General features: G+C 33.1%; 1 protein-coding gene across 1 annotated transcript in view; it reads right to left on the reverse strand.

Annotated features, from left to right (window-relative positions):
* DNAJC1 (DnaJ heat shock protein family (Hsp40) member C1) overlaps window positions 1-11,060 on the reverse strand; it is a 71,399-nt gene extending 60,339 nt beyond the window's left edge. Inside the window, exons 1-6 of the mRNA XM_017741409.1 lie at window positions 11,050-11,060; window positions 10,749-10,875; window positions 10,019-10,065; window positions 3,726-3,891; window positions 2,749-2,846; window positions 1,589-1,682 (exon numbers count right to left, since the gene is read on the reverse strand). Of these exons, the coding sequence (XP_017596898.1) occupies window positions 1,589-1,682; window positions 2,749-2,846; window positions 3,726-3,891; window positions 10,019-10,065; window positions 10,749-10,875; window positions 11,050-11,060 (543 nt within the window). The remainder of the gene's footprint in view (window positions 1-1,588; window positions 1,683-2,748; window positions 2,847-3,725; window positions 3,892-10,018; window positions 10,066-10,748; window positions 10,876-11,049) is intronic.
* Window positions 11,061-11,672: the final 612 nt, after the last annotated feature.

Below are 11,672 nucleotides of genomic sequence, written 5' to 3' on the forward strand. Positions count from 1 at the left end.
TTTCCCTCCTCTTTGCTTCAAAGCTTTCCTGCTCTGAATTCCTCTACAACATGCTTCCCCTGCCACCAAAGCCCTGCTTGATGGTCTCCAGTTCTCCAGGAGTTACTGGACAGCTTTTTTTCCAGTACTATTAACTTAAAGGAATAGGAATCCAAACCAGGGCTAAGTTCTACAGAGCACGAAACATCACTTTTGTTGTACGTTTTTTCTGCCAATTCTGACGGGCATAGGAGCTGCTTTTTGAACAGCAAACCTGAAACCTGTTATACTGACATAACACTACCTTAATATCATAAAAATTGTAAGAAGCCCATAAGAAGTTCTAATTTTAAATTATTCAGTAATCTTACTATATTGTGTGATTTTTTAAATTTTACACTTAAAGCAAAAAGGAAAGTACTATTATTAAGAATAAAGTTTCAAAAATGCAGCAACAGAGTTTGCTGACCTTAATTATTTTCTGTCTCACTCACCTCGACGAGGAATGAATACTAAAGCTTAATTTGGACACAGCAGTTGATTAATCACAATCAACTTGCTTTACAAATTTGCAAAAAGAAAGGTTTTTTTAATAAAACAGCCCCAAAGTTCTGATGAAATTTTTAAAAGAGAAAGAGATATTAACTTTTGCATCTGTTTATAGGAAAAGTTAAAGGCTATAAAAATGGATGCTGAAAAACAAGACATTATTGCATTTATAACTTTTACAAGGGTTTTGCTAAGAGAGTAGGAATTATAACTATAGTTTTCTTCTAGCCTGAACACAGGCAAAACCCAAACATTGATGCCATTTCTACTACTTATACTTTAAAATTAATGCTCAATATTTCCGTAAACCAAAGTAAAATTCACTTTCCATTCCCTGATCCTTATTACCAGTGACAAAGGTATTAAAAACAATACAGTGTGTTCAAGAAAAATGAAAAGAAAGAGCAGGTGATATTAAAAAAATTCTGGAACTGATCTGACAATACTTCCATTGGTTGAATACCAACTAAATTTTTACAGTTTATAGTATTAGATTAAAACGTAACTATGAGCAAGTCTGCCACACTGATGTGGCATTGATTTATAAACTACAACCATACCTTCGTTATTTTACCGTAGCAATTTCAGGTATCAATCAAATTAATCATTAGCCAGTGAATTAAAGAAAGAAACTCCATCATAAAAGGTAATTTCACTGTTACCCCAAATTTAAATGGCATATTAAAATTTGCTTTGGAAGTTCAGGATTTGCTGATTTGAGACCAAAGTACTTTTGTTAACGTCACTTAGAAAACATTGCTATTCCTTATCACATGAATATATATCATCCCCCTCCCATCATTTATTCTTGTAGTTTTGCCTAACAGAAACTGCTTCCCTAGCACAATAAGATTAATATGCACTTAAAATACATTCATATTTCCATGAACTTATCATATCAAATTTGCTTCCGAAAAGTAATTTTTATTTATATATATATATACACATGCTATGTGTTTGAGCCAAAAAATTATTTAAGAACAAGTGCTACACATCTGATTATGCATAATAACACCATCAAGAAAAATTAAGTAACACATTTTAACATCACTACTGTTACCTGGAATAACTGAGGTAAAGCTTTCACTGTGAGACAGAACCATATTCCCAGCTTGCATGGAAGTAAGTCATGCCACTGTGGTTTGTCCAGTACTCTGCAGTCAAATAAAATTGTAGGTTTTTCATTATTGCCACACAATTTCAAAGCCAGAACTTTCCCATTATCCTTTAAGATGATTAGCACTTGTCAACTCCCATAAAAATGTCTAACTACATAATAATAAAATACATTTTAAACATTTAATTCAAAATATGTAACAGCTAACTTCTAATCACTGCTGTATTTTGATCTCCTAAAAGGACTTTCCCTCAAGAAAATAAATTCATAAGCCACATAATCACTTCAGTTTAAATAAAAAAAAAACAAAACAAAAAACCACTCAAGCCTCAACCAAGTGTTCACAAGTGCTGACAACCAGATATGAAGACTGTAGCATAAACAAAACAATACATAAAAATTAATGTCATTTGCAGTTCACTAGGGCATTACTCACTGATGTCATCAGGAAAGACGACAGGCAGAATGGTCTCTGATCTCCATCCCTCATTGATCCAGTTCATGCCCCTGTTGTGTGAACTATTTAAACCCTTTATTTCTTTCTATGAATCAATAGAAGAAATAGTGGTATCTTTCGGAGTGTCCTGAAAGTCACTATTTCCCTATGTGTTCCTTGACAAACAATGTGTTAGAAGCCTTTACCAACACGCTCATTTTTAAGTTAATCAGATAAAAAGCATTTAATCATACAAGCATTAAAACCCCATAAAAACTCCTTGCTTGGTATAGTAATAAATTAAAGCTCAAATAAATTGAAATTTGTTAACTCTAATCAACGGCAAAAACCCTTAAAGACTGAAAAAGTTCTAAAATCTTCTAAATCAACTTGTAGAAATAATATGCTTTTATAAGACAGATGCCTTTAATTCAGTCCTAATCTTTCAATGATCACTGATCTACTGAATAAACACCACGTGTTTATTTACAAATCCAAACCTGAAAACACATCTACACTGGCACACTTTGTATCAGCAATGGCTGTTATTACAAATACAGTTATTTTTCTCATAGAGTATTTCAAAGATGAAAAAGAAAATGAGAGAACTAAATCAGTAGCTGACAGAATGTTTTAAAATGTGGAAAACAAGAAAGTTCTTTCCCACCTTTCATTTTTGTCTAGAGCAGTAAGTTTGGCTTCATCTGTACTCCTGCCGCCTGTTTTTTTCTTCTTCTCCCTCTTTTTTCTGCTAAGCAGTTCATCCTTGATGTAGAAAGAACTACGGTTACAGGTTATCATTAGCATGTAAACCACAAATGTTACTGGGACTCTTCTGTGAAGGGTAAACAGTAGAGTAGCATTTATGCAAATGTATCTGGGGTCCTACATGATTAAGTAAAATGATCTATCTTAACAATAACTGTTGCCATGGTATCCAGTCTTTAAACACACATGAAGTCCAGTTCTGTCACTCATGTGTATCTCCATAGCAATCAAAGTTTTCTAAGAGGAGAAAGCATTCAACGTGCCTCCTTTCTCATTCATCAACTTCAATAAAGCAGTGGAAAATAAAAAAAAAAGTAAATAGATGCTAATGCATGAATATTTTTCAAGTTATGCTTAGTTTTTTTCTTAGTCTACTAACTGCAATAGACTTATATGATAAAAAATAAAATTATCAAAAAATAATGTGATTTATACTGCTTACCAATTCCCACCCTGTTAAGGGAAGCCCAATACAAAAAAGCATTTAGCTTAGAAAAAAGGTGAAGCAAGTATGACTTTCAAACAAATAAAACCTGATTATTTTTAAACCATAGATATGACTACAGTAGCATATGATTCTTCATCAACAAATGATAGAAGATTTTTTATTTCTTTTCTTCCTTCCAGCTAAAAACCTAGGACCAGCTTTGGAATTTATTACCAATTCTAGAAAAATTAAATAGTTTTTGATTACTATTTCTGAGATGCTGAATATCTCATTCTGTAATTATCATCATTTTAAATATAATCATTTTAAAATATGAAAAATCCAAATTCAAACCAGGGGAAGTGGTAGAGTTCTCTGTAATATGCAAACATCTGCAGGAAATTCAGTACTAATAATTGAAGCAAGTTTGATTTATTACCAATACTTACCAGCTGTTTTTCCAGGTAGATTGACCAAACCACAGCGTAATGACCCACTGTGAGTATAATGAACAAGAGTAATGCCAGCTCAGCATTGCTCATTTTTCTCACCCGCCTGTAGTAGAACACAGGCTGTCGCCAATCTGGTAGTCCATTGATCAGAATATCATCATACCTACAGTAGCAAATATAACAGGCTTTCATGGAGAGCTAAAAATGAAATAAGCCAAACCACACAATTATAAAACAAAAGATAATCCACAGAGTGCTTGAATAATACACACATGAAAGATCACTTAGTAATTTTTTTTTTTAGAGAGAAATGCCTTGTTTTGTCAGCAGATAGGCTTGCTTGTGGAAATAGACTCCAGAACCAAACGCTGGGGCATTGGGGGGAAAAAAAAATTAAATTGTTCCTGCAACACTCACCCCCCTCCCCCTCCAAGTTCATTCACTTTTAAAGTAAGAGACTTCCAGAAATGTCGATGTGTTCTAAGTGCTCAGTAATCAGTGGGCAGGTCTCCATGATCAAAGTAAATAACCCACTAACAACTAAAGAGGTAGCAAGAACATCTCCAACACTAGAAACCCTTTTCTCTTTTACAAATTTAAAGAACAAGTCCTGGGGGAAGGGGAGAGGTATCTCTGCTTTTTGTTTTTGTCCTTTAGTACCACAAAATCCATTAGGTAAAAACATGCCAGACTTATCATCTCTTCTTTTTAAGATAAGAGTTTAAGTTAGAGGCTTGAAATTGATGTCTGAAAACAAAGTTCACCAGTTTTTGATTTTCTATTTGAAACACTGTCTTCAAAATCAATCTATTTTAAAACTGTTTCATTACTAACAGTACTAATTGTACAGAAACTACTTTAAGACAATCCCTTTTCCTTCACACAAATATCTTGAAATATCTTAGTATGTCTGAGGTATTCTATTTAAGTATTTGATCAATTTAAAAATAAACCACAGACATGCAAACCAGATATTTTAAAATTAACTTTTCAGAGTAAAGTTTCAAACAAAAATCTCTACAGTAAACTCAAAAACCTGTACGTTCAAGATGCACAACCTGTTAATCTTAAATTGAACACAACTCATTACATATTCTAATCACACCATTTCCAGAATTAAATCTGCACTGAAAGGCCTAATTTGGTGCAACACATTGACCAAAATATTTTAATTAAAAATATTCTGAGTTAGTCGCAGGCCTAATTACAGGAATAGAAATAGGGCCTATATTGTCATGCAGGTCAGTAGAACTCAGTAGTAGGTTTTTCTCAAGTAAATTGACCAATCCAGGAATAATAGCGCAGCTGCTAAACTGCCAGTCTTGACATGTAAATCAATTTAAATGCAACAACTGCACTAGCTACTTTGATAGTTATTAAATTGATACCTTGGAGATGTACTAAAAAAAAAAATTTCCACAAGCAAATTCATTTTAAGCAGAAAAAGAAGCAGTGGTTTTCAATTAAAAAATATACCTTAATATAGTGCATATCTGAAAAGCTGACTTCTGATAAAACATTTGTTAAAGTTGACACCATTATTTCTGCATAAAAGATTTAACATGCCAGGATTCTGCTGTGTTCTGAATGATACCAGAAGTAAAATTCATATTGCAAAATTCTATCTTCTATTACAGCTATGAGAATACTAAGGTTAACATCTATTATTGTCAAATTTGAACTAGTAACTTTTTTCCTTTCCCAGTAAGTCAGAACAAATTAATTACTGGTACTTTAATACAAACTCTGTTCAGAAAAAATCACTTAAGATGTTATTTTAAAATTAAAACTTCTACTTAACTTTTGTTTAAGAAATAAGTAGAGTTTTAGACTTTAAAAATAAGAAGATATTTACAAGATTTTAGTGATAATAGAAGAGAGTATTTTAGAAACAGAGTGAGTTTTAAAATAAATTAGGTTGATAACAAGGTTTTACTTTTATGTGAGATGTTCTTCCTTTGAAATCTTCAGAGAAATACATGTAGAATCTAAATTAATACTAACATACATTTATTAAGTAGTTGCCTTCTTATATACTAAGGGTTGTTAATTGATGTCCTGAAAAAGTGGCTACTGATTAAACAAACTCCATATATGCTGATGGTAACAATATAGAAATATGTAAACCAAGATTTCAAACTCACATTTGGCAACCGTGTTCTATTATAAATAATCCGTTAAGAAAAAATAAGTTAAGACAGCAGAGCCTCTTGCATTAAGTGCTTTAAACAGCACTCGGTATTTACTAGGCTGTGTCCGCTGTTCTGAACAACAGTCTCCAAGGATTAAGTCTCAGAATCAATGCTCTATTGATTTTACTATCAATGAGCATTATGGCTCACACGACTGGCCATTTTATGGGAAGATAGCTTCTATTATAACCCACTTTTTAGAATATATACTGTTAAAAGATAAATCACTGCTTTCAATAGTAATTAAGCTCTGTATTTAAAAAATAAAGATATCAATGATTTTTACGTTTTCAACTGGAAAATGATCCTACAGGAAACTCAGAAGCTTCCATAATTTTTAAATCTTGATTTTCAAATTTAGAATGTGATTTAATTAAAAGCAAGTTTCTCATTAAAGAATTCCTGTATAGACACTTATATTAACTATGAAAGACAGTTAATCCGTGTGCATCTAGCACTACATTTGAAATTTAATTACAAAGCATTCTTTCGGCAACCTATATTAATTGTAACTCTATGTAAGGAAAAAAAAACAAGCTGAAAAGAAAAGATACATCTGCAGGGTTTTTTCCACGAACATATGCACACAGAATACAGCAAATTTTTCACATATGAGTATGCCTACCAGTCATCTCTGAAATGTAGCAGTCAACAAGCTGCAAAACCCCTCTCTTGTACAGTACAGAAACAGAAAGCCAAAAACATTCCCCATTTAAAACTATGTTGAATATTTATTTTAAAACTCAGCAGTCTATAAAGGACTTGGTAGTCCTGTACCAGAAGTAACAAATTGCAAGATTATTAACATTTCTTTTTTTCTGTAAAGTTTCATAAAATAGTTTTTAGAGTTCTCTGTGAATCAATTACATTGCAAGTAAAAAATCCATTAACTGTAGTAACTAATTACAGTATCATCAATCTTAATATAATTATAATTTACTTTTCCCTTTAAGAGAGCCACTGCATTTCATATTTCAAATAATTTCAGAGATCTGATATAGTTTATATACTATAACCTGGAATTAATAAAGACTATTCTGAACTATGGAAAGATTGCACTGGTGGTTTTTATTCTGGGGAGCCTATTTTCCTCAAGCTGTCAAAGACATCCAGCACAACATCAGCCAGAACAATTTATGCCTCAGAATACAGACATTTAATTATTAATGAGAACTAAGATAGACATCTTTCTTACTCTACACAAGTGTATTTTGATGCCTTTGCAAATGTTTCCTGTAATCAAGCCAACGTTGTTACAGAGGATAGGCCTGGTAGGTAAAAAAAGCTCCTTAAAAAGGTAACAAACAATGAAATTAAGATCTAAGATTTTTGTCTAATTACAATTAACAGAAGTGCATAAAACTATTTTTTCATAAACTAAGATAATCAAAGGCTAATAAAATTTATCACCATCAAATTGATTTACCAATAAATGCCCTAAAGGTGAAGAAGAAGAAACGTACCTATCTTGACATACCCTAAAGATAACATTTTCTGTAGAATTTCACACTGGAGTGTGTACACAAAACATATAATATTGCGTTCTGCTGCAATATTTTAATTGTTTAATTTAATGTTAAACAGTGCTACATTAAATGATGCTGCATGTATGTTTATTGTCAGAATATTTGAATGTTTTGATCATGTGTCACTCAAAAGTGTGTAAGAGAGAAGTACTAACATGGTAATATTACTATATTATGTAATACTACTAATGATACCCGTATACTTCACAAGCAACTATATAACTCTAAAAAAGCAAACCACATTTTAAAGCCCAGTACTATCATTGTCAGTAGAGGAACCATAATATTTTAAGAAAGGTTTTTGCCATCAGATGAAGTAAAAATTCACTGATAAATAAGAAAACACAAAGGTTTTACAAAATTAATTATATATAGCTGGCCAACAGATCTGCCTTTTTAAAACACTGTTTCTGTACTCACACAAACAAACACCACCTCTGACATTCACCAAGAATGACATTCACGGAGAAGGGGTTTTATTATTTCAAAATGAGTTCATCACTCTCTTGTACAGTGCAGGGCCTTATTCCTGCCTTTGCTGGCTCCACTCTCTGTACACCTGGAATGATGCAGGATTACATCACTTTTGAGACAAACAGTTAGAGGCAGCTGACTTCACTGACTGCACTGAAGCAGACGCCTGCAGCTCGCTCTTCTCTTAGCAGTGTAAACCCTTGCCCCAAACCATTTAGGTGTCCAATTGTGAAGGGATTCCCAGCTCAACTGCCAGTATAAGGCTTCAGCAGAGTTTCTGCCCACTGCAGGGGCATGACAGTAGGCTTTGAGCCTATTCCACTATATCCATCACCTCACACAATTCAAAGCCAAATACCAACATTTAAAGTAGAAAGATTCCACAAAGTAGTAACTCCCACCTTTTCCTTTGCTGTACAGTTGCAAGTAAGCCTCGACTTACCTTACAACAGAAGAACAGGGGGAGCAGCTCCTATCACACTTACTAAGGACTTGTATTAGAGACATGCTACAACAACACCTTACAGGAGACACAACAGGCCACCCTCTGTTTACTGAGATATTATCATTAGACTGTGTAATAAACCTGATCAATACAGGGCTTCTCAAAGCAATGAGACCATATAGCTCTGCTCTACAGGTTATTTCTAAACTGTGCATATTATTTCCAGAAAATTCTCTGAGAGTAAACACTCTTTAATCCACTACAGTTCTATTTATTCAACTATAAAATCAGTATCAACCATACATGTACATTGTGCAAGAAAAATGTGACATTGTCTACGTACAAAGTTAGTGACAATTAAATCAATCTAAGATAGAACAATCTACTGCTGCTTTAACTTCTCATCTGTAATCACTGATGCGCTAATTAACAGTCTTTGATTAAGTTAGTCACATTTGAAATGTATGCAAAGCTTAAATCATAATTTTTGCAAGCTACTGCATCACAGTTTCATGCAAAAAGCTTCTATTTCAGCTGCAAGGAAATCCCTACAAGTTCCATGATAGAACTAAGTTCCAGAAAGGCAACACCCTGAAGTGTATGCAAACAATGCTGTAAACAAAAGTTGGGAAGATCTGGGGGATAACTCACTTTAAGTGGCCTGAAATCATTTAGCTAACATTTCTTTAAACTTTTGTTAAGTGTAACTTCACAATGAAATTCTCCTTAGTCAGATGAAATAAAAAACCCCACAAGCTTCCAAAAGTGCTTCTATGAAGCACATTTTCTTGACACTTGAAGAGGGGATTATCAAAAAAGTAGATAATCTGTACTATAAACGCTGAACTCCTGCCAAGACATCTACAAAACCAAAATCCCTTCAAGAAATGTCTCATAAAACCCCGTTTAAAGACTTGTAAGCTGAAAGATGATCTACTAAAACACCAACTCAAAAGCAAAAGCCTTTCAGTGTCTCAGTTTTTCTGATAATCATTGGTTGAAATTCCTTTGTTTAAAAAAAGAAAAAAAGTTCAAAATAATCTTCCAGAAAGCAGGTTAGCCCCAGGTTTCCAGTTCTTTATGCTACCCCTTCAGGTACTGCTGGAACTGCTCCTGAAGCAGCAAGGACAACTAGCACTTATTAAAAATATATACTCTGTATATCAAAGTTTGCACTATTAGAGATAATACATTTTAAAGAAAAAGAACCCCTACGAACTAAGCAACAGAAAACAATGTTGAAGACAACATACAGTGGAAATAATCCCTAAATATCATGTAACAAGCCTTTTACTGATACAGGGAGGTATGACTGACATTTGAATAAGTGGCCAATGTTTTTTTAGCAGTTTTTAAAATTGACAACTGAGCAAAAAAGCTTATATAATTGTTAAGTATTTTTAGAAATTGCTCGAAATAACAGCTAGCTTTCAAAGTTCTTTCAAGTACTAGTTTTAAAGGAGAAAAAACAGTATGTCATGCAAAAATACCACCTTGCCCTTTAAGCCACATACAATCTTTAATTAAACAATTACATAGGATATACTAACTTAGATTATGCAAAAACCTAAAGTGTTACAACTATGTCAAATAGGGCTTGAATATAGCACAGGTACGAATGCTTTATTTAAAAACCTGTGCAATTTAACTCACCTCTGCCTCCTTTCTTCATCCTTTAAAACCTCATAGATGGCCACCAACTAAAACAAACAAAAAACCAAAAAAGAAAACATAGAAAGATTTTACTTTATGATTGAATTTATAAATTTTGAACAGTAGTATAATGTTTATTTTTGCCAAAAAAATTCACTTACAAAGTGTCATCAGACACAAACAAGCAACTCTTACACAAGACTTTCTTCCCATCCTCAGATCCATCAAACTGAGTCTTGTCTCACACCTTAAGAGTAGGTATCCCTTGTTTCATCCTGAAGATCTTACTAAAATTAAGTAGGCTGTATTTAGCCCAAAGTACATTTTTAAAGGTAGAGTTAATTACAAAGTCATGTTATTTCACTCTATAAATATACAAAAATAACTAAAATTAATTCTTTTCATTAAATTATGCCTACCTAGGACTTGTGTTGAGAACTGATCAGCAATTTTCCCCACTGCTTTTGAAAGTACAAAACAATTCTTCCTCCTAAGAGTATACGTATTATGTTCAAATTATTTCTAATATACAGGTAAATACTAAATACAAGTTATTCAACAAATTAATTCCAAAAAAGTGGACTTGGTTTTAGTATAGCTACATCAGCAAAAATGTAATTCAATGTTTAACTTACTAATTTCAAAGGTGTACCACTGTTCTTACTAAAAAAACATCCACATAAAAATTCCAGTTTCCCCTAAAACTTTTATTGCCACATATTGCACTTACTTGCCTAAACTGTGTCTCTGCATTTTCGTCTTTATTCTTGTCGGGGTGTAAAGTTAGAGAAAGCTTTCGATATGCTTTCCGAATGTCTGCAGATGAAGCATCCTGAAAAAAAGGAAAGCAAAGCAAGCTGTGAGAAACCCATTCCCTGAACTTTTTTAAGATTTGAAGACAGCCAACCAAGTGTAGGAACTAAGGCAACATAATCTGAGACATCAAACAACCAAATCTGAAACCAGCCCAGCCTAAATGACTGAGCAGCCATTCAGTCCAAATCATCTTTCATCTTAATTCCTTTCATTACCATACATCCATTACAACGACATTTGCCAATACTTCCAAACACTTTCTTGCTTAAAACCTAACATGGGCACCTTCTGCACCATTTCAAAGTTCAACTGAAAACTGAAAATTATTGCATCTGCATATCTTTAAGACAGACACAATTTCAGCAAATTATCATGCTCAATTTCCCAAACTCAGGACTTGATAGGAACTCTTCCCTTATTAATATTTACACGCAATTCACTCCTAATAGGACTTCCATTCAACTTCAGCTTCACCATGCCTGAAGAATTGTATTTTCTAAAGTAGCTTCAAATTGCAGTCTTGGAGCTATATAGTGTAGCACTGACATCAATCTATACCTTAACCATTATAAGAACTGCACACATTTTGGGAGAAAAAATAAAACTCAAAACACAAAACGATGTACCAACTAAGCTGCACAAATGCAAATTTCTGAATTAATGACTGCTATATTTAGTACATGCTGTAAAGATATCCAGAAATGAAGATATCAAGAGTTGTATTCTATGTCATATAGGTGTTATCCTCACCAGAAGATCCACAAAGTATAACATTTAAACAGAACTACTTGTATTTTATTACTAAGATGTCCAAGGCAACATTTTAGAAATCAACTGT

Source organism: Corvus brachyrhynchos, unplaced genomic scaffold (genome assembly GCF_000691975.1).
Source record: "Corvus brachyrhynchos isolate BGI_N302 unplaced genomic scaffold, ASM69197v1 scaffold167, whole genome shotgun sequence".
NCBI classification, from domain to species: Eukaryota; Metazoa; Chordata; class Aves; order Passeriformes; family Corvidae; genus Corvus; species Corvus brachyrhynchos.